This window comes from Natator depressus, chromosome 3 (assembly GCF_965152275.1).
Source record: "Natator depressus isolate rNatDep1 chromosome 3, rNatDep2.hap1, whole genome shotgun sequence".
Lineage (NCBI taxonomy): Eukaryota > Metazoa > Chordata > Testudines > Cheloniidae > Natator > Natator depressus.
The window spans coordinates 148,965,349-148,992,842 of NC_134236.1; the positions used below are offsets into that span (position 1 = coordinate 148,965,349).

Sequence of the window (27,494 nt, forward strand, 5' to 3'; positions counted from 1 at the left end):
CTGGGAATGAAGGGTTCAGGGTGCAGGAGGGGGGTCTAGGCTGGGGTGTGGCTGAGAGGTTTGGGGTGCAGGAAGAGGTTCCAGGTGGCGGGGGGGGGGCGCTCAGGGCTGGGGATTGGGGCCTGGACTTACCTCTGGTGGCTCCCGGTTGGCGGTGCAGCCGGGGTGCAGAGACAGACTTCCTGTCTGTCCTGGCACCAGAGACTGCGCTGCGCCTGAAGGGGCCAGCAGCAGGTCTGGCTGCTAGGTGGAGGTGTACAAGTAGCTCCACACAGCTCTGGCTTGCAGGCACTACCCTGCTCCCATTGGCTGGGAGTGTGGAGCTGGTGGCTTGGGGTGGGGGCAGCGCACAGATCCCCATGGCCCTGCTGCGGGGTGCAGCGCAGTGTCGGAGAAGGTAGGCACTAGCCTGCCTTAGCTGACAGGACTTCTAACATCCTGGGCAGCGGTGTGGACCAGAGCAATCCAGTGCCTGACATGCTGCAACTCAAACTTTGAAAAAGGGTGGGCTAGACCACCTCACCCCATGGAAATTAGCTTCCATAGCTCAGTATCAGGAGTCACTTCCAAAGGACAAATGAACCATCCCAGGCACTGCTTTGTTTCACGACGGTGATACATTCTTGTATGCCAACGGAGGCAGAGTTAGGTTGCAGTGGTTACATGAATGAGAGATAGTATTTTGTTTAGGTGCAACTGTAGTTGTTCTTTTCCCCTGGCTTTAACTGCAGCCGTTGGTCTTGAAAGGTCATGTATACCTTCCCCTTAATTAGATACCTTTAACGTAGACTACAGTTCTTAAGCTTCTGAGTTGCTCTTCACCTAAATGTATGGCTAATGATGCAAGTCAGCCCGGAGAGTACATTAACCTCAGTGCTGTGAGTCTGAAACACTTTTGCCACTGGAGTGAAAAATGGGTGTTGGGAGGAGAAATACGCAGTGTGGAAGCCTCACCATCAACTGGACAAGAGACCACCACGGAATAAAGACAGACATGATACCTTGTGTATGAAACCGAAATACCTTTATTGACATTCAGAGGTTTAACAACCAATCCAGAGACAGCTTCGCATTTAATATTCCTACAAAAGAAGGCTCTAAAAACCATTAAAAAAAAATCTTTGTTTGTAGCATGAAGTCACAATGTTAAAAATACCACAACACAATAAATACAACCAGCCTCTGCTGAGGCCAGGAGCCACTTCAGCTCAGGAGTAAGTAAAAAGATTATGAGGCAAAGGGTGGAAGGGACTGTGTAACAAGGGCAATAGGATGAGTGGGCTCAGGCCACAGGGATGGTCACGCTGTGTTCCCGAAGCCTGCTGTTCTCTCCAGCCCTATTCTAAGATTTCTGTTCTGCCCCTCGTCCAGGACCCAGCCTAGCCAATACACTTCTCATTGGTTTCAGTTCTCTGTTCTTTTGCAGTCCCCTGGATGGCAAACCATAAAAGCTCGTTTTGGATAAAGACCTTCCCCCACCATACAATTTGCATTACAAAGCCCAACTCCTGCCACAACACTTGATCCTCAAGTAACAAACTCTAAACCACCCTCACTGCCACCAGAACAGGGCACAGAAGGGTTCAAAGCTCAGGCCCCATTTCCTTATTCTGCTAAAATGGTAGATCAGGGATTTAACCCCCATCTTCCTCAACCCTGGCTACAGCAGGTCAAGATTTCAGGAAGAACGGTGATGCTGGAGATTGCATATCCCTAAAGCAGAATGCAGGCCCACTGTCATCCCCGCGCAACACTGAGGGCTGATCCCCTTCAGGGTTTACAGGCTCTTGGCATACTGGTCCAGATTTTCCACACTCTGCACCTGTCATTTTCCAGTCCACAGGAAATGCTGCATGACATTCCTGCCCCAGCCCTGAGGGGCTTTTGATAGAAACTAGCATAAGGCTAAGCCAGCTTTCCATTTGGTTCCTTGTGGAGTAAGATCTACTGAGCACACATACGACGACGTCTGTCTCCTTCCAGAGAGGAGCAGTGTTTTAAAAATCAGACTGAGAACACTGACTCCGGGAGATTCTAGGGCACTGTATCACTCCCAAGCATGCAGCCTCCAGCCAGGAAAGCAATCACAGCTGAGAAAACTAGGGCTGCTTTCAAGTAGTCCAAGAGGGAAAGAGATTCACCAGAAAACAAGCCCTCTGCTGTCGTCACACTGAAGATGATACCAGATGGGGACAGCCAGTGGTGGGCACAACAGGAGTGTGATGCGTCCCAGGTGAAGCCTGGCTCCCTCCCTTCAGAGTGAGGCTGGGGAGTGCCATCCTCGCTGGGATACCATTCTGCCTCTCCTGTTAAACCTAACTCCTGAGGGACTAGCCCAGAAGCAGGTGGGGTTCGAGTGACCCAAGGCTGCAAAATAACTAGGCTCTACCTAGTGGAGTCTTTGTGCTCAGCTCTCATCTTGCACACAAGCTGAGGCCTAAAGCTGCAAATCCGACAGGAAAATTAGGGAAAGCTTGACAGGCTGTATCAAGTCCGAACTCAGGGCGCATCCCTGCACAGGAAAGGTATGGGGATGAGACCAGTGGGGGCTCTGTTTAGGCAAATGCACATGGAGCAGTGATAAGAGGAATCTAATGTGGTGACTACAAGAGGAGACAGAAAATATGAAGTGAGGATGGGGGTGGCTGAGGTGCCCCAGCTCAGGGCTCGAAGAGTGCAGTGAGGCCTTCTCCATCCTCGTTGTTCTCCAGTACGTCTGTCTCCAGTGATGGCTTCACCTTTTTGAAGAGAGATGGGAGGTTCCGGATGTGAACCTCTTTGCGGAACTGTTCTCCCAGAGGCTTCTGCAGGGGATAGAGGGACAGGCCTAGGTTAGTCACTGCACCTGCAGACCCACTCCGCCAAAGGAAAATCTGTCACCTAAGTGTGTCTCAGGCATTCTCCGGTTCTACGGCAGTCATTACCCAGCTCAGGTGCTATGCTTTGCTCCAGTTCATGTCCCCCATCTTTTCTGTGTCCAGGAGAGTAGCCTGGCATCTGCAGTACATGCCAATGGAGGTGACACTGCCACAATGGGGTCCTGACTGTGACCACATAGTCAATAGGAGCCCAATGTTTCTTAACCCAATGGTGCTGTCCTGGTTAAAGCTCTGTACCCACCCGTGGGCCCTGCCCAGTGGTGCTTACACCTTCTCTGCAGGAGCCCTGTACACAGCGAGCCAGCAGCCCTTCAGCTAGGAGAGCTCCCACAAGGTGCCCTGAGTGCTCAGTTACCATCTCACCCAGGCCAGGGCTGAAGAGAGCCAGAGCAGCACAAACACTATGAAGGATGTGCTGCAGCCACACTCCAGCAGCACCAGAGAGCTGGACAAGGGAAAGGGGCTGAGGGGAGACGCAGGCTGACTAGGGCCGTTTCTGCAGGACTCAGGAGCCCAGTCCACAGGGAGGAAACAGGTTTGCTCTGGGCTCAGCGGTTGCCTACCCCGATGCAGCCTGCAATGAGGCGTTTGAAGTTGTCCTTCCGGCGCTTGTCTGCCACTTTCAGCAGAGTTGGGTTGAGAAGCTTGGAGTCAAACTGCTCCAACGATTCCTTCTGGATTTCTGGGATCTGTTCCATCACTGCCTTCAGCTCAGCATAGCGGGGGCGCTACAGGGAGAAGGGAAGAGACCAATCAACAGAAGTTCTACCACAGAAGCCTCCACCTTCCCCTGATGGCACAGAGGAAGGGGGCTACTACCTCCTCCACCACTTCCTCACTTAGGCCTGGGACTAGTTCATTCATTACTATCTATCAAACCTGGCACCATAAAGATTCCCCCTTTTTTCCCCATAGCTCCTTACCAAAGCCTCATAGATCTGGAAAGCCAGGTGGACAAGAGCTGCCATGCAGCCGTCATGCTGTCCGTGTGTCTGCAACCCTTTCAGCACGCCGGTGAAGAACCAGGTCACTGCATCAGGGAGCAGGTTCCCTGTGAGCACCTAGGGGAGAGACAACAGCAGCATGGAACCAAGATACTAACACGAGCCAGGCCTGCTCCAGACAGTCCATTCGAAGGAAACATCTAGCTCCCATACAGACCAAAGTCAGAGTCTGTCCATGAAGGTTAGGGGGTCAGAAGGGAAGGAACCACCAGTACCCAGAGCCTCCATTTCTGCCCCCTCCACCAATGGTCCCTTGTAGGGAAAGTACCTGTTTGAGCAGCGGCCAGCAAAGCTGAGTGGTGGTTCTTTGGCAGGACAGGGTGTCCTTCCAGGAGAGGGATCTGTAGGCTGTGATCAGCAGAGCAGTGCAGACATCCTGGAAAGGGGAAGGCAGAGGAAAGAACGAATCAGTGGAAACACTTCTCAGCTTGGCTGAAGGGTTTGTTCCTGATGGGGGTGCATTCACAGGATCCCAGGTGGGATATCTTCCTAACAGAGGCACCCTACTTAATGCTCCAACAAAAGGCAAGAAGCATGCTGAGGTCCCTGACTATCCCCAAAGGCAACACTGCATTCCACTCTGTGCATGAGAGAGGGTCAGCATGTACCTGGTCAGCCTGCAGGTGCCACAGAGTCTGGGTCTGCTCCTATTTGCCAGTCTCTGCTGAAGCAAGGTGTCAGGCAGTTGCAAGTGGGCAGGAACAAACACCAGAACACTCCAAGAACTCACACTAGCTGCTACTTTGGAGTCGGTGCAAAGAACTCTGGGGCATATCTGAGGAGGAGTTTGAGTGTGGGGAGGAGAGTAAAGTGGATTGGGCCAGTGCCTCAGGGCAGAGAATTCCCAGCACCCCCACCTCTGCTCCGACCTGAGCAAAAACTGCTAATTTGGGCAGATGTTACAGAAGAATCAGCTGCTCCAAGTAGTTCTTCTTGAAAGGCAAGGCCCAGAAAAGGGGGCAGGGCCAGGCAGGCAACACTACAGGAAAGGACTTACTCCTAGCATGGACCATACATCAACTCAGATTGCAATGCACTAGAAGCCTGAATCCTTATTCTCTCCTCCCCCTTTAGCACTTTCCAGGATGATTGGTGAGGCCCTTAAAACAGACTTTCCCTCTGTTACAGGGGGCTCTTGTTTCAGGGGATACACAGACTAGACAGCTGCACTGGGAGCATGGACAGACTACAGTAAAGTACAAGAGGTACAGAAAGCGGGAGAGGCCGCCAGCATCTCCACTCTCTTACCTCCTGCTTCATCAAACACTTGCCCAGCTCAGTTAGCTCTGCACTGGAAGGTGGGGTCACGTCTGTGGACATCATCTCATCATCTACAAGCAGAGAAAAAGCAGCTGCGTGAACACCATCTTCCCTTGGGAAGGGCTACACTAGCAAGGCTCACTCTAGTTCTAGAGTTTGTTGACACTCTGGAGTCGACACCTCAGCCCACCAGAGAAACACCTCCAAGCGAGCCTGTGTGGGTGAGAGCATCCCCCTAGCTATGGCTCACCCAGCTAGGATGGAGGCCATGCAGATAACCTCTCTCACCAGACACCCCAGCTCAGTTCATTGGGGTCAACTTCCACTGTCCCATTCATGCCAACAAGACCTGGAGAACACCGGTTGGAGCAGGTGGCTTGCTTCATATGCTGGGGTGGAAAAGGCATCTTGTATCCTAGAAGTAAGATCCGGCTGAGAGGGGATTAAGAGGAGGAAGCCTCAGCATCACAGGACAAAGAATCACAGACACTTCCCCAGCGCTTGGGTTCCTGCAGAGTTACCTGCAAAGTCAGTATGGGTAGCTCTGACTCATGAGGCTCAGACTGGGCTCCTGAGCCCTAGAGAGGAGCTCCACCGGGGCACAGCTGGAGACCCTGATCAGACACTGTACAGAGCCTCAAATGAAAGCCACAGTCTCTCTGAAAGGCCAGCCTAAAGATGGGAAGGGTCTGTCTGTATGCACGGCAGTGGTGAGCGGATACAGCAAGGCAACGTACTCACCGTCTCCATCTGCAGCAGTAGAGCTGTTATGCTCAGCGGCGCCTTTCTTTGAAACACAGCAAACAGCTGCAAAGACAAGAACAGGTCAGGAGGGCGGGGGAGATATCAGCACAGAGCCTACACGGATCATCCTGTCACTCTCATGGGACCCTGCTGCTTTGTTCTCCCCCAACACGCCCCAAACTTTGTTCCTTGCACAACGGCTGAGGAATGCCAAATGCAACATTAGAGCCAGGAAGTGAGGCCAAAGACTGGGCTAAGGGGCAGAAAGTTCAAGTGTCTTCATCACAGCATCTTCATCCTCAAACCCGCTGCAGTACCAGACTGGAGAGGGGGATTGTGACACTGCACCCCATATGCTTCATAGTGATATTACTGTGATAGGATTAAGATAGAGTTATGATGTATTTTACAGAAGATACGTCATGTGAGAGGTCATTGGAAAGGTTATGATTTGCTGAATATGAGTATCCTATTTGTATGCATGTATCAAGTTTGTATCTGAAGTTATAAATATTGACTAAGTCTCTGCATTTCAAATGTAGTTATACATCTGGGGAACGCCGACTAGACAACAACATGCTTTCATTCTAGACAGTGGGTGGGGAATGGACCATTAGGAAAACAATAGGCCTTTGGAGAATCTTATCTCCCAATGGCTGCTATGATTCTACAAGGGCATGTGATCAAACCACGTGACGCTGGACTCCATCTTGGGATGTCAGTATTTTTCCACAGACTGGTCTGGGGACCAAGCTTTGAAACAAAGGGTTCCCGCCATATGCAAAAGCTATATAAGGCAGGGAGTGTCATTGTCTGGCGTTCTTCACTCCCCACACAAGATGCCTGCAAACACCTGAGGAACAAAGACTGAACTGGGGGAAGTGCTGGATCCAGGCTCAAGGGATTTTTAGCCTGTGAATGGAACACCTGGGGATTCCAAGCTGTAAGCAAGTGCAGCTTGCCCCTTAAGAATCTGCAGCTTGCTTGTATCATCTCTTAGGGTGAGAAATTGCTATTCATATACAATCGATTTTGTATATTAAGTTTAGTTTGCGTTTTTGTTTATTTTCTAGGTAATCTACTTAGATTATAAGTGACAGCAAACAGATCAATCTTTTGTAGATAATAAACTTATTTTTGCTTTATCTAAAACCAATGTGTGGGAATCATAACTCAAGGGCAAAAGGCTGTTGCATATTCCTCTCAACATTGAGGGAGGGGGCGAATTTTATGAGCTTATGCTGTACAGTTTCCTGTGCAGCACAAGACAGTACAATTTTGGGTTTATACTCCAGAGGGGGTGCGGGCCTGAGAAGCTGGTAGATGCCCTAGCTGTAGCTTTCCCATGCAGGGGCTGGCCAAAGAGCCTGTATGCATGTAACTGCAGCTGGGTGTGTCCCTACCTGTGCGTATGCTGGGGAAAGTGCAGGCTGAAGCCTGGAGGGTGCTGCAGCTTGTCACAGCAGTACAGTGTAAGAGAGAGCCCAGGCTGGTGGAGCAGGGGGGCTCAGTGGCACCCCAGTTCCAGGTAGCACCCTGTGGGGAACCTGTCACAGGGCTTCACAGGGTACATGACTGTCTCAGAAATCCTGAGCAGTGAAAAGGGCACTGGAGCAAGTTTATTCAGTGCCAGGATCCTGGCTAGGGTGCAGCAACCTAAAGGAGTGAGGCTAATTAGGAAATGAATCACAAGGTCAGGCTCTCACACATGGTGTAATTCTTATGTGGAAATAAATTTCCTCAAACTCTGGATTGGGGTGTGTGAAAGTCTGGGAGCTAATTAAAGGGGACTGCCAAAGAAAGAGAGAGATGTTCTCATCACAGAGGGAGAAGGGATGTGATCACCAGCAGAAAGATGATGATCTGGCCATGCCCCTGACTCTGCTCCTGGTGGTGCCAATGCACTCGGGCTAACGCCCCCACCCTGATCCCACACACAAGGAAACATAGCACATGTACCCCATCAGACACCAATCAATAATTCAGCAAGACTCAAAGAGGGGCTGGACTCCTACATGGATACAAAGAATATTCAGAATTCTAATAGTTAATGCTAACAGAAAAACGTACTGGAAGGAAGATAAACCTCCTGCTTTAGGCTGTAAACTGATTTCAATTAGGGATTAGATGAGATCTTCATGGGGGCAGTTTCTCTCTCATCTGCCTTCCGTTGCTGGCCATTACACCATAGGTATGATGCAGTCTGGCAACCTCCGTGTTCCTGCCCAGGGCAGGACTCTCCCTGCGACATCCTGCAACCAGCTTGTTTCACTTACTGATAAGATCCATGACTTCACGGGTCAGCAACCTGACCAGCTGCTCCTCAAGCATCTCCTGGGACTCAGGGTTGTCATCTGCCGTGTCCTCCTCGCTGAAAAGAAAAATAAGATGGTGGGAAGTTTAGGGGAGCACTTTGAGACCAGAGAGGCAGCACCTTAGTATGCTAGCTTTGCCTACATACATGGAGCAAACGACTCAGCTGGCCAGGCTTCTGGCCTGGATCACAGCCCAGATTAACGGAAGAGTGGAGGGCAGCAACTTCTCCCATGACCAAAGAGTAACCAAGACCTTCACTTTCCAGTGAGGACGGGAGAGAGACTCAGCATCACGGAGAAGCATCAAGAGGGGTGGTGTCTCCCTTTTCAGGGTATCTTCCCTTACAGCGCTGCAGGCTTGGAGGGAACAGTCACTCCTCAGGCAGCTGCTCAACAGCTCACACTCCCCACAGACTAGGAGTCCAAGGAGCTGCAGTCTCCAGCCCCAGGCCCAGCAGCACCACCTCCATTTTGATTCCCTTTCTCTGGGGCCGGAGGGTGGTCTCTTGTGCTCCCATCCCAATCAGGAGGGCTGGACACGACTCTCCGGAGCTCACAGATATTGCTATTGGAGGGTTACTCCCTTCCTCAGTGCTGACAGCTGGAGGCAAAAGACCAGATGAGAATCCCAAGATGTGGTTCCCACCCCTTGCCTCTCCTTCAGTCCACATCCCTTACCAAAGTATGCTCCGCTGGCTGATGACCTGCCATTTCTGGGACAGTCTCTGCAAAAATACCAGATAAGATTTAATAACCTCAAGGAGCCATCCCAGAAACGCCGTACAGAGTTCTGAACACCATTCACCAGACCGCAGAGCCAACAGGGCAGGATCCTGGCCACCAGACGTGGCTCTGTGACGAACCTGGTCTGACTCAAAGGAAGTTTAAATATACCTCTCTCAAAGCTCCCCCACCCCCTGAACAGGGCAGGAGCCCAGCGAAAACTCCTACTGAAGCGGTTCCCAGGCTTTTTCCCTGCATGAACCCATTTGCAGATGTATTGCTTCCCACAACTCCAGGCAGCATGAAGGATGCCATTTTAAAATGGCAGCTTCCACACAGCAAGATCTTGCATGGAGTGTACATGTGAGGGCATGCTGTGTGGAGGATGCCATTTTTGCTCAGGGGACGCCATTTTGTAGCACACTTGGGATTACCAGAACCCCATCTGCTGGTGGAGCAACCCCACTTGGGGCACAACCCATTGTTTGGGAACCACAGGCCTAGCGATGGCTGGAAAGCTGGTGTAGCTGTGCTGGCTCTAGGAATTACAGAGTTACCCACCAGGAAAGGGAGAAGGAGGGAGTGCAGACCCAGCTTCACCAAGGGCCTAAGGCTATAGAGATTCAAATGACTGAAGACCACAGGGGGGGCTCACATCCCCAAGCCTGGAAATTCACAGCCAGGAACTCTAACACACCAGCACAGGGGGTGCAACTGGGCAAGACGATATCTGGAATCCAGACTCCACACACTGAAGTGGCCAAAGTCAAATTTCTAGGCTCTGCTCCCTGTGTAATTGGGCTTTGGAGCCCTGCTAAGGATGAGGCTGGAGGGCTGCTGAAAAAGCTGTTTCTTACCACATGTAGATAAGTGAAGAGTGGGCCGAGCATGGGACAGAGAAGGGTTTCGTAGTGCTCCGAGGGGCAGGAGAGAACCAAGGGCTTCACAAACACACCTGCATGGGCTGGTTAAGGAAGTTATGCAGCTCAAGTCTCATGCCAGGGCAGGCTGCAGTGCACCAACACAGCTGACAACCATACAGCATGGAGACTGCAGATCCCAGCGTGTAGTGCTCCATCGTCTACTTGGAAGAGCCCCATGCATTCTGCTTCTTAGCTGAAACAGACTGACAACCACCAATGAACCGTTCACACCAGTACCAGCATTTGAAGTCAGAGCAGGAACTGCACAGAGCGGCCCAGCAGGCTTCTCTAGCCCACCTTCCCAGCAGCCCTGACCTGGGTCTTGGAGGCCCCACTTTTAGTGTGTGAAGGCCGTTCAATTGAGACTGCCCAGAAAGGGAACAATTAGTGCCAAGTGGTGTTGCAGTTTTGCAATGTAGACAGCTGTGCCCTGGGAACCGAACTGAGCACCACAGCTCATTGCACACAGCCAGTCGGAACCAGTCACCAGATTACCCGGTTTCCAACCTCCTGAGAAATTTAGCCCCCAAAGGTTGTTGTAGGTTGGACTTGTTGGCAGAGAGGCCCTCCTTCTTGCCGCTGCCCAGGGCAATGCAACTTCTTTGCACGTGTAATCTGTGCTGACTTCGCTTTTTGCAGTGCCTTTCGAGGTGCACCTGCTCACGCTCCACTAAACAGAGCAGAACAGTCCTAGCCACAATGTAAGGGGGGCAGAGGCAGGATTTATTTAATTTGATCTAACTTCCCTACTCCCGCCACTGGCTCAGCCTTGGAGAGGAGGGGGAGGGACTGTGAAGCCAGAGCAGTTTTGGAAAGCCTTCTGCCACATTCTGTAGTGGTTGCTGGGCTGGTTTCAGGCCACAGCCAAAGGATACGAAGCATGGGGCGCAGCCTGTAGTCGGGAATATTGTTGAGGTTAACAAAGGCTGAGTTGAGGAACTGGCTGGCGAGGCCGTCAACAGTGTAGAAGTCTTGCTGCATTGACGGGCCGGCATTACCCAGGATGTGAAAACTACAATGAAAAGCCAGGTATAAGTGAGCTAAGCTGCACAACAGATGCGATGCCTCCCATGGTAGCAAAGGCTGGAAGGGCTCCACTCTGGAGACGTGTTTGCCTTGTGGCTACATAAAGCCCACAGGAAGTTTCACTATGGGATCCCTCTCTCAGGAATGTGCAGAGGGACCATCCCTGAAGTATCTAAGCACCAAGCATTCCCAAGTGCTGATGTTACTAACCCTGAAATAGGACACAAGCAGCAAACTAGGTCAGGGTATTACAAGCTGACAGTGGAAGAGTTATCAGGAGACCCACCAGCCTGTGTTGCTAATCTGGCAGCTGCACACCAGGTATGTTTGGTGGGTTACAGGAGCTCTGTGTAGTTCATCACTGCTCATGGTCACTTGGATATTAGAAAAAACCATAGTGCACACACATGGAAAGCTGTCCGCTAGCTGAGGTCAGAATGCCATCCCCCCTCCCCAGGATGGTCCACTCCAGGTTACAGCTGATCAGTGACTGTGTGAGGGAGATCTTACCAATTGTCATAGAGGGTACAGAAGAAGCCCTGCATCCTTTCTAAGATGGTTTTGTAAACAGGAGAGTCATAAAGCTCCAGGAGAGGCTGAGGGAGACCTGAAGGGAAAGGAAAATCAAATATATCAACCACAGACCTCAAACCATCCTACAGCACCTTCACAGCAGCCCCAATTAAGCCAGGCCTGGTGGCTAGGAGAGCACAGAGTGAGGTGCTCAGCACAATAACGTGGAACCAAGCAGCGAGGCTAGGAGGCAGCCAGCCCATTTACAACACCAATACCACACACCCAACAGAACCCCCACATCTGGACAATTGCTGACTGGACATACCCACTATATACATGTGGCAGCTCTCTAAGCTTAGGGAAATGCAGCAAAAGCGTGTGCAACTTCCAACAGCTCCGTTAGCCGCTCTTCACTGCGCTGGATAGGATGACAGGGCCAGCCTTTCAAAGTAGGCCAGAAGAGAACCTGCCAGTTCTGCAACCCCTCTTCCAACAGCCCCTGTGGGCTCTTTAATAGTCACCTGCTGTCTTGAGGGCTGGCCAGACTCACTAGGTGCAAGTCATTAGCACCATGGTAGCCTCTAGAGTTCCAGCAGGGCCCCAGTGGCCTAGGTGCTGTAACACCTCGGAAGAGACAGTCTCTGCCTGAAGAGCTTCCAGCCTAAAGAGAGGAAGGCTTATCCCTGTTTTACAGATGGGGAGCAAAGGCACAGGGAGATGAAGTGACTTGATGAGGTCACAGTGAGTTTGTGAGAGAGTCAGAAATTGAACCCTGATCTCCCGAGTTCCAGGCCAGTGCCTTAACCCCAGGACCATCCTTCCCTGGTTACACAGAACACTTCATATATTAACATGCCTGATGCATCCCAAATCTGTTGGATGAGGTTCTGAAAACCTACTTATAATTCGGGCCCTACCAAATTCATAGTCCATTTTGGTCAATTTCACACTGACAGGTTTTTTAAAATAGTAAATTTCACGATTTCAGCTATTTAAATCTGAAATTTCGCAGTACTGTAATTGTAGGGGTCCTGACCCAAAAAGGACTTGCTGGGGTGGGAGGGTTGCAAGGCTATTGTAGGAGAGGGTTGCATTACTGTTACCCTTACTTCTGCGCTGCTGCTGGCGGGGCACTGCCTTCAGAGCTGGGCACCCGGCCAACAGCTGCTCCTCTCCAGCCGCCCAGCTCTGAAGGCAGTGCAGAAATAAGAGTGGAAATACCATGATCCCGCCCCTAAAATAACCTTGTGATCCCCCTGCAACTCCCTTTGGGTCAGGATCCTCAATTTGAGAATTGCTGGTCTCCCCCATGAAATCTGTATAGTATAGAGTAAAAGCACACAAAAGGCCAGATTTCACGGTCTGTGACGCGTTTTTCATGGCTGTGAATTTGATAGGGCCTTACTTATAATGACTAGAGGCAAATGGCAGGGGCCAGATTTCTACTGAGGATGCCGAGATGGCAGGTTTCTGCTCCTATGGCAGGCAGTGTTACTGTGGAACAATGATCTAGTTATGGGAGCACACAGATCCAGATGTGTATACATGGAAAAATTAATGCAGCTGACAGACAGACACACATGAGTAGCTCAGTCCCTCTTTTGGGAATGAACTGCCAGGAAGCTGTAATGCCCCCCCAGCCGAGATAGGGAGATGGGGGTTTGTGCTACAACTTCCTGCCGGTGAACTGGGTAGGAAGGTTGATTCAGATGAAGATGAGCTGGCTGTCTTTACCTAGGATGGCATTCTTCTCCACTTCCAGCATATCTAAAGCCTTTGCAAATGTTTCCCCCAGCTTAGCCACCATCTCTGGCATGTAGAGATTGTTGTGGGTCCTGAAAGAGAAGGGAAAGTAGTTTATACTCATGCAAGTCAAGCCCCTTTGCTGCTTTGCAATGGAATCCTCCACCTTCAGCCTGTCAACAGCTCCTCTGTGGCTGAGGAAGGTGAGACCAAGCACTTGTGCATGGGATCCCCCTTCTCCACCTGGGAAAACATCAGGGAAGCTCATACTCCAGAGACATGGAGAGACTCCACCTCCTGTCCTGGAGTTCCCAGCTGCCCCCTCACATTCCCACCCGTTCACCCCACCCTTTTCGAGCGCTAGCAGCAAAGACTCCCAACAGTTCTCCAGTCGACACTGGCAACAGCTCATTAGCTTGGCCAGTGCGGCCAGAGATTATATTTAAAAACCCCACAGACATGAATTCTGTTTCCAGCAAGATCTTCTGCACCCAATGGCCCAGCAGAGGGAGAGGCTGTCCCAGCTCCGAAATACACACGCTGCACCTCAGGGATGGGTCACAGTCCCCAGAGTGGCAGGCGGCACTGGAGGAACTCTAGGGAGCACAACAGCCTAATATACACATGTTACAAGTGGCAGTGTGGCAGAGACATATGCCCCCTGGACAATGCATCCGGCAGGGAAGAGTTCTGCATAACCAGGAGATAGCCACTCACTGTCACCTCTCTGTGATGGATCCCAATTCAGCCAAGGGTGGGTGGTCCTTTGCCATCCAGGCCAAAAAGGGTCCCTCACTAGTCAGAGTAGTGACTCTCAGAGCCTGTCTCAGCAGGGGGTGTCTCTCTCACCTACCTCTCTCCTTTGAGACCTCAGACCTCCACTCTGGGCGTCGACAGCTGCACACAGCATAAATCCTGCAGCCAAACGGCCCAACAGCCTCCTCCAAAACTGCAATGCCATTGTACCTGCTGCTAGAGGTGATCAAGGGCAACTCAGTATCTCCCCCTAGAGCAGCGTTTCCCAAAGTGGGGTGCGCGCTCCCCTGGGGGGCGTGAAGGACTAGCTGGGGGCAGGGGGCACAGACAAGCCTCAATTGTTCTCCAGAGTCTCAGCTTTCTTTTTTTTGTTTAAATAAGTCTCTAGCTGCTATTGTCATGAAGAAAACCTTCAAAGAGATGACCCAAGTACAAAAGATGCAGCAATCTCTGCCTGAGTTTGCAGAGAGCCTGAAACAAACACAGCTCTGAGGTGTGAACTATCCCATTCAGTTCAATGAGTGCTAACACAGATGCCAGTGATGATATTTTAGTTGTAACCAGTATTAACTATTTCACTGTTCAAGGCATATAAGGGAGCAGAGGAAGTACATGAAGGTCTAAACAATCTACTCTGACTGACCACTCATTTTGGGTAGGCTTTTAACACCACACAGTGGGGCAGAAAGGAGGTCATGACTGGTTTTACTTCCCTGAAAGGGGACTCCGGGCTTGTCTACATGAATAGCTAGTCCTTGACAAGCTGAGGTGTAAATCTACCCTGCAGTAGCCCCCTGCACACTAATTACCCATGTGGTCCCCCTTGCCATGCACTAAAAGTTCCCTGGTGTGCTTTGATCTAACCCAGTTTGAAATGGGAACAGACCGAAGTGCACCACAGAACTTTTACTGCTAAGCAGAGGCCGCACAGACATTTGGCGTGTGGCAGACTACTGTGGGGAAGATTTACACCAGCGCTTGCTGCAAATTATAGACAAGGGTTCAGCTTTCAAAAACAAATTTGGAAAATGCTGCCTTACAGGCTCAGAGAGTGCTACATACCCCTATCGGAGGCTTACACAAAACCACTTACGCAGTGCTATGTGGCACAACCAGCCAAAGGAGCTTCATCTTTAAACAGTCACCTCGTGTGTCTCTCCAGCCTGTTTCATGCTAATAACAGCTGGAGCAAAGGGACGTGGTTGGACGCTGACTAAGCCATATTGCATTCCAAACTCAGGATTATGGAGCTGGCGGTTAGTCCGGCAGCAGGGTGGGTTTGGAACATTATGCTGACCAAAGAGGTTGTCTGGTCAGTCCGGTGAGGATCAGAGTATCACATCTCGCAGGCCTCTGTCTTGGGTCCTATCTTAGAACATTTTCTTAAATTGGTAGTAGAGTTGCATGAGCCATAGAGTTTAATGTCAGAAGGGATCACAAAAATTATCTTGTGTGACCGCCGCAATATCACAGGCAGAGGCACGAGCAGATGCTCAGTCAGATAAAGGTCAATCTCCCCTGGCTAATGGCTCAGCAAAGCTACAGCAGTAACAGGTTACATGAGGGGCTGATCTGCTGCTCCTCATGAAAGCACAGCCACCGTGCATGGTAGAATTCAGCCACTTCGTACGACAAGATCAAAATGTGACCCATGAGCATAATCGAGAGGGCAAAGAGGCCTTTGGGGAATTCATCACCAAAGAAAAAACATAAAAAGGACATTCCTAATAGATGTATTTATAATACGGGAAAGACCCAAGGAAAGGATATGGCAGGGCATGGGGGCTGTGTTTTCAGAGAAACAGAGCTCCGCTCAACAGGCAGGCAGTGTCTCCTGTGCTGAGACTAAATCTTCTGGGCCATAGGATTGGCCTTTCAGAGCCTCCCATATTGGAAAAAAGGGAGTTCCCCAGAGCATATTATATATATCTGTACACCTGATCCACCAAGGACACGGATGCTGTATAAAAGCAGTATCTTGTCAAGATGGATTCAGAAAGAGCCCTGTGGCTGTGCAGGGCACATGATAAGCTTGTTTCTAATGCAACAGGAACAGATCCTAGGTATAGAAGATGCTGGGTGAGTCAGTCTGTGCAGCTGCTGACTCCAGGAAACTCCCCTTTCTCCAGAGGCAGAGATCATGTCCAAGGCCGGGGGCACCGTTATTCAGGCAGGAAATAAAGATAACCAGAAGCCAAAAGCAGCTGGATAAACTAAAATACCAGAGGATAAGGGAAATGATTGGCCAACAAGCTGCAAGCGACAAGTAATTAATGGAGCAATTTCAAGCCCATTCAACAAATATTCACACAACCACCAAAACAGCGAAAGGCAAGTTAGGTCAGGCATAAAAGAACTGGCCAGCTGAGGTTACATTACACTACCTATGCCCCTCAACATGCACGCGGACTGCCTCAGAGGAGTTACCTATTTACCATATCAGCTCACTGGCCATCTCCCTAAAGGCATGGCCAAGACTGAGGACCTATTCCACATACTACTTACCTTAGCGCAGACCTTGTAACTACTGTGTGTTTTCACAGCCTCTATCTACTCCCATACATGGCACAAAGGATGAGACAAGACACCCAGAGAGGAATAAACACAACCATTTACACTGGAGAACAGTCCTGCTTTGAAGGGGCTTCTTTACTTACAGTTCAACTCAGCTGCTCAGGAGAATTTATGTGGCTGCCTCCTACCGATCCAGTCTCTCTCAAGTCAGCCAATCCATCCTGCAAGAGTTCCCAGCTCCTACCCTAAGCCCCTTCTCCTCAGTGGCATATTTACCATGCAGAAGCTGGCTGATTCTCCCAGATAGTTGGCCTATTGGCATAGTGCTATGAGCAATGATCGATCCCAACAATAAGGCAGTTATTGTCCTGATCCTGCAATTACCACTCCAGGCAGCCACGCTTTGCCCTTACACTGTACCTCCCCACATGGTCTTTTCCAGACCTCACAGCCCCTCGTGACATCCATATTAACAGGTACCCTAGGAGACAAGTGCAGGGGACATACACACTGGGAGAGCAGAAACAACTCCAGAGAGAAGCACAACACAAGCTCTACCCTTTCCTGGCAGCTCCAATGCTGCTTATGTGTAATTTTGCAAATCTAGAGCAACCACAGAGAAATCCCTGCATCCTGCAGACTGGGGCAGCCATACAGAGTTGGACCTCACCTCCCGTGCTCAGCAAAGTAAGGTAAAAGGCAGGAGGCTGGTCACTTTCAACATCTCAACCATTCAGTTTTTCCAGGTGCAGCACCAGCCTCGAGAACTCCATTGGGAAAGGGAGGGTGCCTTTGAGGATCAAGTGCAAGCCACTGCAATACGCTACAATCTACTTCTCAGACATGCCTAAAACCGGTGGTTCCATCAGTATGGGGCAGAAAAGCCTTAATGGGAACACTGGTGCATCCCCACAGAAAACAGCAACGGAGCCACTTCCACAGCACTGGAGAAGGAGCACTAGCAACAGAGCAAATACTGGAGCTTCTGCTTCTTTAGAACCAGTACAATGGGAGTTTACTGACGTACAAGGGTGGAATTTAGTTTCCTAGGCTTGTCACACAGGTATCCTAAAGCCTTTACTAAGTACTAGCCTGGTACTGGCAGTGCAATGACTGTAAAGGCAAACAGCTCACTCAGCCTCGGCCATCAGCCTGCTTCAAGGAGTGGGAATGCTCACTTGGACACTGGTTTGGTGGATTTCAGAGACATGATGCCATATAAACATACACTGACGAAGTGCTCAGCACCCAGGAAACTCTGCATGAGACTGTCTGCCCAGAGAGCTCACAACCTGCAAAAAGAACTGACGCATGGGATCTTCCACCTTCACGAGTAAAGGGCAAATCTCATCCCTGCTGCATCAATAGCAACTGGATAGCTCAACACTGACAATGGGCTAAAGTGCTCAGCCTACACCTTGTAAAGAGGAATTTGCTTGAGTGGGCCAAGACTATACACCTACCCCTCCCCGCTCTTCACAACTGCAGCAGCACTGTCCTGATTTGGTCAGTGACTCATATTTTAAGAACCTGGTTAGACAGTGCCCTACATGGGCCTCATCCCCATAGAGCTGAGTGCTGAAAAGCTATGTGGCGATTAAACACAATTCCCACCTGCCACCCAGCTCCAGAAGGGGGGGGAACGGCCTCATACACTACACTCATCACTGGCCAGCGCGAGGTTGAGAACCAGCCCCAAGCCCAGCAATGCTTCCCTATCGGCAGTCACAGAGAATCCACCAAGGGGTAGCTCAGAGAGCTGTTACTCTCCTAACACTGCATCACCGGGTGAGGGAACGGCACAATCCAGAACTCCTCCTCCCACCCAACCTGAACCACCTTCATCTCACCTCCACCCTGGCCAAGCTGCAGACACACGATGCAGACTCCCAGCGGGTACACCGAGAGGAGGCACTGCAAGGCACAGAAAGAGCCTTAGCATGAGCCCCCATTGGTTTCAATGGCAGATCACGCTTCAGGCAGCCAGATCAAAGAAGCTCAACTTAGTACTGAAGCGAGACTAAAGCAAACTCCCACTGGACGCCAGGAGAGCAGGCCCTGCTCTGGTGGTGACTGGAGAGGTGGCCTGGTGGGGGCTGAAGGCAGAGCAGAGATGTTAGTTGAGAAATACTTGGTTAGTCAGGGAGGCAGCTTTAGGTTGGACACATTCCCAGGTGGAAGTGGAGGTGGGGGAGGCAACCCCAGCCTGAGCTCCCATTGGCTTTAATGGAATCTCATGGGCCAGGGCTGTGCGTGCGGAGAAGGCTCACTTCCCCAGTCCCATTCCCCACTGAGAACAGTCGGGAACAGCACTGGTGCAGGTGCCCAAGCCTGTGCTCCCGTTGGCTTCAATGGGAGAACACGCTCAGAGAACACAACATACATTGCAGGTTCACTTCCAGAGACTGTTTAGTCAGCATAACTGGTGTCACGTCAACTCGACCCACCTTATGAGAGCGAGCAAGTTGTCGAGAAGTTTCAGGACCTGCTCAGTGCAGGGGTTACGGTAGATCGGATTGCCGCTGGGCATGCACCCGATCACAAATCCTCCGGCCTTAGCCTCTTCCAGGGTAGTGGGCCAACGAGCCCGTTTCACAACTCCCAGAATGGTGTACACGCAAAAGCTTATCTACAGCAAAACAAAAAAGACATGGAGAGAACTCTTCTTAGCAAAGGTGCAAGCAAAAGCAACAGAAGGCCAGAGAGAACCCTCTCCCCCTGGCCCTTCTCCTGGGATGGCACTCCACTTGCCCAACCCGGAGGGCGGGGCTGCCTCGGGGGAACGTGCGCATGAGAAGATCCCTCACACTATCCTGATACCTTCCAGAGTTTGCAAGAACCCCTTGACATGCAGGAATAGCACAGGAGCTTATTACTGGACACACAGTGTCAATGCAGAAGGTCTCGCCGAGTCCAAATGACCACGTGGGGCACCCTCTAAAAGGAAACATTGAAGTCATCACTGTCTCATTTCCCCGCACACATCATGGACTGACCAGAAACTCCACATTCCTGCAACTGCCTAAAACCGCATTAGTTTCTGTCACAAGCAGAGTCCTACCATCGGCATTTCCACATCTGCCAAACCCTGAAGACAGCAACTACCAGTGTGCAGCGAAGACATCCTGCAGCTAGCCTCTCATACAACACCAGGTCCTGGTGAGTATTTGAGTTACACGCCACACCACACAACGCAGCCTTAGTCTCACGCTTTCCAGAATGCTTCACTTGGGAATCGCAATTCACTGCACCACATTACCCAAAACATCCAGCCTTAACCCAACTGCATCCACAAAACAGACTGCTCCAAAAAGAGCCTGAGCTATACCAAGCACAAAGGCTTGTGAACTACCGCGTGAGGAATACAGCAAGACTCCTGCCTTGCAGGGTTACAGAATTCTATATACCACACAGGGATGGGGGAACGGGAGACATGATCCTGCTTCTCTTACGTGACCCATGTCCACTGAGCTAGAGTCAGAAGCCATCCGCCATTCTGCAGTATGAACGACGTAGTGATCTGGGTTCAACAAAAGGCGCATGTTTAGGACAGGTCTTGCACAAGGCCCTATTCAAGAGGCAGAATAGGTGAGCACGTGTAGAAGGCAGAGGAATTACTTGCCACTCTCCAAAGACCGAGCCTCCCCAGGTAATGGATACTCACTCTAGATCGGTTCAGGCCACTGGGATCTTCCAAAACGGGATCAGTGATTTTGTTGTCAGCACCCACGTAGGAGATGAAAGCTTCAGGATCTGATAGGACTCTGAGGGGCAGAAACGAGCAAGCCTGGGATTATCAAAAGCACTGAGGACCTTTAAGCAGAGTCTGGCATCTGCGATAAATGCTGTCCCAGCACAGATAGTCAAAAGTCCTATTCACCACAGTCAGTCAATTCATCTTAAAGGTGAACTCAAGGTGACCGCCCTCAACAACTGCGCTTAGCTTCCCCTTTCAGTTTAATGAAACTGACCCCCTCACTGTACACAAGGCCTCATCAATGCCAAGTGATCCAAGATCAGGCCAGGCTGGTGAAACAGGCTGAGCTGTAGTCTGCTTCTCCGCATCAAGCTCTGCTGACTTGGCCCAGAATTGCAGAAACAAGCCAACAAACCGCTCTCCGAATATCCCCATGCACAGTCCACCTACAGCCCAGCACCTCTTTCAGTTCAGTTAAGGAATATTCCAGAGAAGCCCTTTTGCACCTTTCAAAGCTCAGTAATTCTGCTTCTAGCTGCTGCGTGGCAGCTTTCCCAGGTGCTGGCAGAGGACAGCAGCTCTGCACACATGGCTTCTCCAGGAGGTCAGCGAAGGGGGTATTTTGACTCCCCTTTTTGTCAGAGGTTTGGAGAGTGCTGTGGCCCCATACCCCTTCCCAGCATGTGCTGTTTAGATATACTCCACACCAAGAAGCTTTTCCATCTCCTGGGCTATTAGCAGGGACTCAAAGCATGGCCAAATTTCTTAAGAGTGCAGAGGGCTTGTGGCTAGCAAACACAGGAGGCACAAAGCGATGCTCCTCTGCTGCACACATTCTCTAGACGGAGGCACATGGTAGCCCCTGGAATCTCTGCACCATCTTCAGCTCTAGCTCAGGAATGGTTAATGTGGACCATGTACCTCTGCATCTCTTCAGAGAGCCACAGGTTGGCAACAGGAGACATGAGCTCCTCCAGGAAAACCTTCTGCCGCTGGTAGTCCTTGAATTGGTTGCTGATGAGGACCAGGGCCTCCATGAGAGCGCACTTCTCCATCTGCGTCAGGAGCAGCTCATTGGACAACAGTTGCTTCACGTGGTTATACAGCATCTCAAAGTTAGGCTGGAACAAAGACCCAAGCAGGACATTGTCACTCACCCACCTGACTGGGGATGCTGCACTCACTTTTGGGGGGAAGAGACAGACTGGTATGTACTGTATTCCCACACACAAGATGCAGGAAATAGCTGGATGAGTAGGGCCTGTTCTGATCTTCCCTTACCCTGATCTTTCCAGCCTCTTCCTTAAGGCTGGCAAAGCCTTGTTTCTACCCTGCTCCTCTATCTTCCTTCCTCCCCCTAGGTACTCCAATGATCTCCATTGTTCATGGCAAATAATGTTTGAGATCAGGGTAGACGCTGCTGCCTCAGCCAGCTGCACCATCACAGCGTGGTCTAAACCCCAAATTGCTCTAGTCCTTCATGGATGGCAAGGAAGTGAGCTGGTCTCTAGGCACTCAAATTTCAGAGTTCAGGACTTTACATCTCTCCACTCCCACCCTTGTGAGTCTAACCAAGAAAACCTGATTGTCCAAGCTAATGGTCTATCCTCACTGCAGTGGTTCAGTTTTCGCTTGCTACTCTACTCGTAAGTCAAGCGTCAAGGAACAAGCATAGAAGCTTGTACAAGCATCAAGGAGCATTCGCTACCTTTGGGATGGATGATGACAAACCCACTCTTTCTTGGCAGCTGTACTGAAATACAAGCTGGAATCCTAAACGACCCCAATTAGCACCTTCAAAGCAGCAGCTTGTGTTTTGCCACAACATAGAGACTAATCTGTAGCCACAAAGTGAGTGGCAGCTGCTACGCCTCCAGCAACTGAAGGGATCCTCAAGAGGAGCAGAATGCCATCCATTATCCTTCAGGCCTCAACAGTTCCCTTCCTTAAACAGGTTGACAATACAATGCCCCTCTAACTACAGCTCCCCTGGTCCCCTAGCAATCAAATACCAGTGCTGCTGGAGCCAAGAGCCCAAACAAAGTTTGCAGGCTTGCTGGTTCAGCAAAGCTAGTAGAAGAGTCTGATCTGGTGGGATCAAGCAGAAAGAGCAACCAGTATTTATATTCTCTTTTACTCCCCCTGGACTGATCCAGAAAGCCAATATCCTCCCCGGCTCCTTCACATCCCTTCTCCTGACCCACTTCTGATGCAAAATCTAAGAGATTAGCCAGGGCTAATGGCTTCAACTAAGGGCACAAATGATATTACAATAAATAAAATATAACAAATGTGCCTATAAAAGGGTTAGAGACTTGAATACTCCCTTTCCCCACTTCAGATGTTGATCAGCATCTTGGATCGTAAATTGTGGGGCAGGGTCTGTGCCTTGCTCTATATCTTTAGTGGGCCCAGTACAACAGGGTCCAGGTCCTGATCAGGGCCTCTAGGTGCTACTGCAATATATTTAAAAACAAAAAACAAGTCAGTATCACTCTAGTGTTAAGAAAGAGAAGAAGTCGGCTGACTTTCTATGCAGCAGAAATCTCTCTGCTTTACAGTCCCATTCGAGTCAAAATAGGGAGAGTCTCCCTGGGAAAAAAAAATGGATTGAGGCAGAGGAACTGAAGATCCCCAATCCCCAGAAATACAGCTGAAGATGGGGCAGTGGTGCCCTGGAAGAGAGGTACATATACATACCAGGACAAGCTGAGGGTAGTCCCGACACATCTTTATGATCGAGGAGCATGCATGTCTTCTTACATTCTTCACTGCCCGAGTTCTTGGGGCCTGGACCAACAACAAAATTCAGGGCCAAGCTACAAAACCCAGACAGACCCAAGGCCTCCCCATTAGCCAAATCCATTAATGTAATTTTCTGGGCTGTGGAGACCAGGGGAAACTGACACTTCCATTCGTGCATTCCAAGAGTTCAGTTAATGCCAGTTCCCAGAGGAGTCGCTGGAAGCCCCAGCCTCTGGGCTCCAATTCAACTCCTGGGATGAGAATGCAACTGATTTTCATCTACTGCATTACGGTTCCCAGCATGCAACCAGGGGTAGCAGCCATACCAACACCAACCACAGCCACACACAGGCCAACCACTGAAGGGTACGCGTGGCGGCTAGTGAGTGAAAGTCACTCCCAAGTAGAGGTCGGCTGCACAAATACCCAAATGGCTATATCCTGGACTGTTTCTTGGGGGTGAATTTCACCCTAAATGACTCCCAAGCTTCCACCAGCCAAAGCTTATTGGCTAAGACTGCGAAGAAGGGATTTAAGTGTCTAGGTATCCCCTTGTCAAGGACAGATCCGACTGAGAAGTTAGTTGCAGTGCAACTTCAGACCTTGTCTCAGGCATCAATATGCTTCTCAAATAGGGCACACCTGATGCAAGTCCTATAGCATATTGTGCCCAAGGAGTATGGACTTACCTTACTCTCTTCTATAACTTCAAAAGTGACGGCGGTGAATAGCTGTGGGACAAAGGAAAAGTCAGTCACTCATCAATATCTGGCATTCATTCTGGAACACTAGGCACAGGATATTGGTGTGACTTCACCAAGCCAGCAGAAACCCCTTTATTCAGGAAGGGTATGAGTTCCCAGTGCACCAAGGCCATGATATAAGATAAAGCTTTTATTGAGACAGAGTATGTCATTTAGTGGTTGAAGTCCAGGACTGGAAATCACAAAATCCAGGTTATCATTGTATCAGTGTATCACTCTCCTTACAATGTATAACATTCATAAACCAGTCGGAGAACACTTCAGTCTCTCTGGTCACGCGATTACAGACATGAAAGTTGCTATATTACAACAAAAAAACTTCAAATCCAGACTCCAGCGAGAAACTGTTGAATTGGAATTCATTTGCAAATTGGATACAATTAACTTAGGCTTGAATAGAGACTGGGAGTGGCTAAGTCATTATGCAAGGTAACCTATTTCCCCTTGTTTTTTCCTATCCCCCCCTCCCCCCTCAGACGTTCTTGTTAAACCCTGGATTTGTGCTGGAAATGGCCCACCTTGATTATCATACACATTGTAAGGAGAGTGGTCATTTTAGATAAGCTATTACCAGGAGGGAGAGGGAGAGGGAGAGGGAGAGAAAGAAAGAAAACCTGGATTTGTGCTGGAAATGGCCCAACTTGATTATCATACACATTGTAAGGAGAGTGATCACTTTAGATAAGCTATTACCAGCAGGAGAGTGGGGTGGGAGGAGGTATTTTTTCATGCTTTGTGTGTATATAAAAAGATCTTCTACACTTTCCACAGTATGCATCCGATGAAGTGAGCTGTAGCTCACGAAAGCTTATGCGCAAATAAATTGGTTAGTCTCTAAGGTGCCACAAGTACTCCTTTTCTTTTTGCGAATACAGACTAACACGGCTGTTACTCTGAAACTAGTCTACAACAGTGGTTCTCAACCTTTCCAGACTATCATACCCACTTCAGGCGTCTGATTTGTCTTGCGTATCCCGAAGTTTCACCTAATTTAAAAACTACTTGCTTACAAAACATAAAAACACAAAAGTGTCTCAGCACACTATAACTGAAAAATGCTTACTTTCTCATTTTGTCTGTATGAAATTTTAGTTTGTACTGACTTTGCTAGTACTTTTTATGTAGCCTGTTGGAAAACTAGGCAAATATGTAAATGAGTTGATGTACCTCCTGGAAGATCTCTGCATGCTCCCAGGGGTACATATACCCTTGGTTGAGAACCACTGGCCCACAGAACACCTACCTTGGAGAGGACTTGGGGTAGATACTCTGGCCTATAGGTGACAAACGGGAAGAGTGCAGAGACATTGGTGAGCACACAGGATAAGATGAGAGGATCCTTTGTTTCAAAGTTCAGGACAAGCTGCAGCAGCTCTATGCCATCATTCACTGGGATCTCCTGCAAGAATAAAAGGGGAGGGGAAAAGGAAAGAAAGCAACAGTCAGAGATGCGAAATATAGCCAACTCTCCAATGTCTCCTCCCAGGGGCTGGCCAGGGAGCTGCTGTGCTGAATAGCACCCTTGGGTGAAGTCTTCCCAAAGTGGGTTAAAAGTGGCAAAGCCCATTTTAACTTATGCGCAATTGCTGTTGCAAGAAAGAGGGAACACACAGCATCACCGTCTCTACACATGTCTGGAAACAACTGGAGGTTCCAACTCTTACTGCCTGTCTAGGGTGTCCACTTCCTCCCACCTCTTCCCTAGCTCTCCTTTTGCCTGCTGGCTAACAAGTCTCAGGCTTAACCAGCCAGCACAAAACAACCCTTGCAATTATTTGCTGTGACCAGAATGGCATGCCCAAGCAGCCCAATCCTGATTAAAAACTGGCCAGACCCTAACTGGCAAATAAAGATAGTGCACTGCGCTTGTGTTTTTCCAGCTAATGCATTGCAAATGGCAGAGAGAAGCTGCATTTTTCTCATCTTTTGCTGTTCACTTCTCTCTTCCACTGTGTGTGCAAGTTTGCCTCAAAAAACACAAGCTGATTTGAACAACAAAACCAGAGAGCTACCACTTAAAACAGACTCTTTCTCCCAACAATACAGGCTGCTCTGAAGAGATCACCTGGGACCCTAATCACTGCATTGGCTCCTCACTGAATAGTGTCCAAATCCAAAGCACTTTTCTTGCGTTCAAAGCCCACAGTGGAACTGGCCCTACCTACCAAAAAGATCACCACTCCCCAATGCAACTACGACCTCCTCTGGCAGCTGGAGTTTCAGCACTATTGTATTTTGCTGCTGGAAACTAGCATTTTTGGGAAATATTATCTGAAAGGCAACACAGTCAGCAACCTCCCATGTCAACCCGAGACACAGAAACCACGCAAACAGCAGTTAGAGGGTATGTACTTCCTTATCCAGGGTCCGGAACATCTGGCTGATGACACTCTCTGAGAAGAAGGTCATAGCATCCCACTGTACAAAGGAAGGCGAGAAGATGGAGCAGAGACCTTCCCCAGTCTTAGCTGCGAGTGGAGAGAAGAGAAGAGAAGATTGGAGCACTTGTGACACTGGAGATGTCTAGCTTCCCCTTTCCTCCCAAGCACAATGCCAGCTTGGAAAGTCCTCTGCAAAGTCCCACACTCAGGGAAATCTTGCTGGACATCTGAACCACCCACTCACGAGTGCTCCTATCCTTTCCCTCTATTCCCTTTGCCACTAGGGAGAAGGTTTCCGGCAGGCAAGCATGGGAGGTAGGTACTAAATGGTGCTCAAAGGCTGTTTGCTTTGTCATCGAGGTGGAGGCTCCTGGATCACAAACAACATCCCTGAGATATAAGAGGAAGTGATTCCAACAAACCACAGCAGAAGAGAAAACAAAGGAAGGGTCTCACTTAAATGGGATTTTAAAGGGAGCAAGTGGCCTGTGTGGAGGACGAGCGATGTAAGTGACAGAGGCCTTTGCGAGGCAGATATGTTTGGATTTCTCAGGACAGAGATTGGCTGCATTTTACAGGAAGGACATATCCAGTCAAGTCTGGCCTCTCACTTTGAAATTGTTTTCATGGGAAAGATACAAGTGAGAGGAACTGGGGGAAGGAAGGAGCTTTCCTGTCAGTCAAAGGCTCTGGACCAGTGGCTGCTTAAGTAGGCAGTGAGGGATTTTTCCTGCAGAGACCCTGGAAAGCCTGACTTGGAACCTAGTTGATTTTAAGAGGTGTGGCTTCAAAAGACACACACAGAAGCTCGTTTGGGGCTCCAGGGGGAGGCTGAGCCTCTTGTCTCTCCTGCTCTTCAGGCAACTTACAGTTCATGGGTCCAATATCCACAGGAGCTGCCAGCTGGTACTTCAGCCACTCCCCAGCCATCTGGAAGCCAGTCCTTGGGTCCAGGCGACACGCCATCCTCATGACTTCTCCCTGCTGGGCACGGAAAGCTGCCAAGGGAATTGGATTTGAGGAGTCAGGTTCAGATATTGGAAATGGCTCCCCTTCAGTGTCGCTCTTCACTTTTCCACAGCTGGGAACATCTGTGGCTGCTACTCTGGCAGTAGAGTTCTGCAGAGCGAGCTCAAATACCTGGTAGTAGACCAGCTTATAGTACAGTGTGGGAGCCTTCCAGCTTTGCTTTGGGAAATCAGATTAAATTCTTTAGCTAAGTCCCCTTTTTAGGATCCTTGCCCCCAGGCCTGGCTCCTGTTCAAGTCCTGGGGTACAGTGAGTTTCATTCCCCCTGCTACTCCGGATAACTGACTGAGGAAGCACATGCCTCAGACACTTGAGTAATGCAGGCTCAGCAAACCTTAGTTGCCACCTGTTGGCCAAGAGGAAACAGAATTGAATGCCTGGGCTGCCACAGGAGAATGCCAAGAAGTTCACCAGGCACAAGGCAAGCGGGAAGACCTGGAGCAGCAATGTGAGCAACTGAAGCTCATTACTGAGC

General features: G+C 49.9%; 1 protein-coding gene across 2 annotated transcripts in view; it reads right to left on the bottom strand.

Annotated features, from left to right (window-relative positions):
- Window positions 1-1,013: 1,013 nt before the first annotated feature.
- XPO5 (exportin 5) overlaps window positions 1,014-27,494 on the bottom strand; it is a 37,348-nt gene continuing 10,867 nt past the window's right edge. For both annotated transcript variants that reach the window (XM_074949048.1, XM_074949049.1), the window contains exons 14-33: window positions 26,860-26,988; window positions 25,962-26,077; window positions 24,853-25,008; window positions 23,535-23,576; window positions 22,801-22,890; window positions 21,022-21,221; window positions 20,068-20,167; window positions 18,851-19,032; window positions 13,125-13,225; window positions 11,385-11,481; window positions 10,724-10,860; window positions 9,783-9,880; window positions 8,881-8,927; window positions 8,164-8,258; window positions 5,885-5,950; window positions 5,132-5,214; window positions 4,152-4,259; window positions 3,803-3,940; window positions 3,443-3,607; window positions 1,014-2,804 (exon numbers count right to left, since the gene is read on the bottom strand). In XM_074949048.1, the coding sequence (XP_074805149.1) occupies window positions 2,661-2,804; window positions 3,443-3,607; window positions 3,803-3,940; window positions 4,152-4,259; window positions 5,132-5,214; window positions 5,885-5,950; window positions 8,164-8,258; window positions 8,881-8,927; window positions 9,783-9,880; window positions 10,724-10,860; window positions 11,385-11,481; window positions 13,125-13,225; window positions 18,851-19,032; window positions 20,068-20,167; window positions 21,022-21,221; window positions 22,801-22,890; window positions 23,535-23,576; window positions 24,853-25,008; window positions 25,962-26,077; window positions 26,860-26,988 (2,294 nt within the window). In that variant the 3' untranslated portion in view covers window positions 1,014-2,660. The remainder of the gene's footprint in view (window positions 2,805-3,442; window positions 3,608-3,802; window positions 3,941-4,151; window positions 4,260-5,131; window positions 5,215-5,884; window positions 5,951-8,163; window positions 8,259-8,880; window positions 8,928-9,782; window positions 9,881-10,723; window positions 10,861-11,384; window positions 11,482-13,124; window positions 13,226-18,850; window positions 19,033-20,067; window positions 20,168-21,021; window positions 21,222-22,800; window positions 22,891-23,534; window positions 23,577-24,852; window positions 25,009-25,961; window positions 26,078-26,859; window positions 26,989-27,494) is intronic.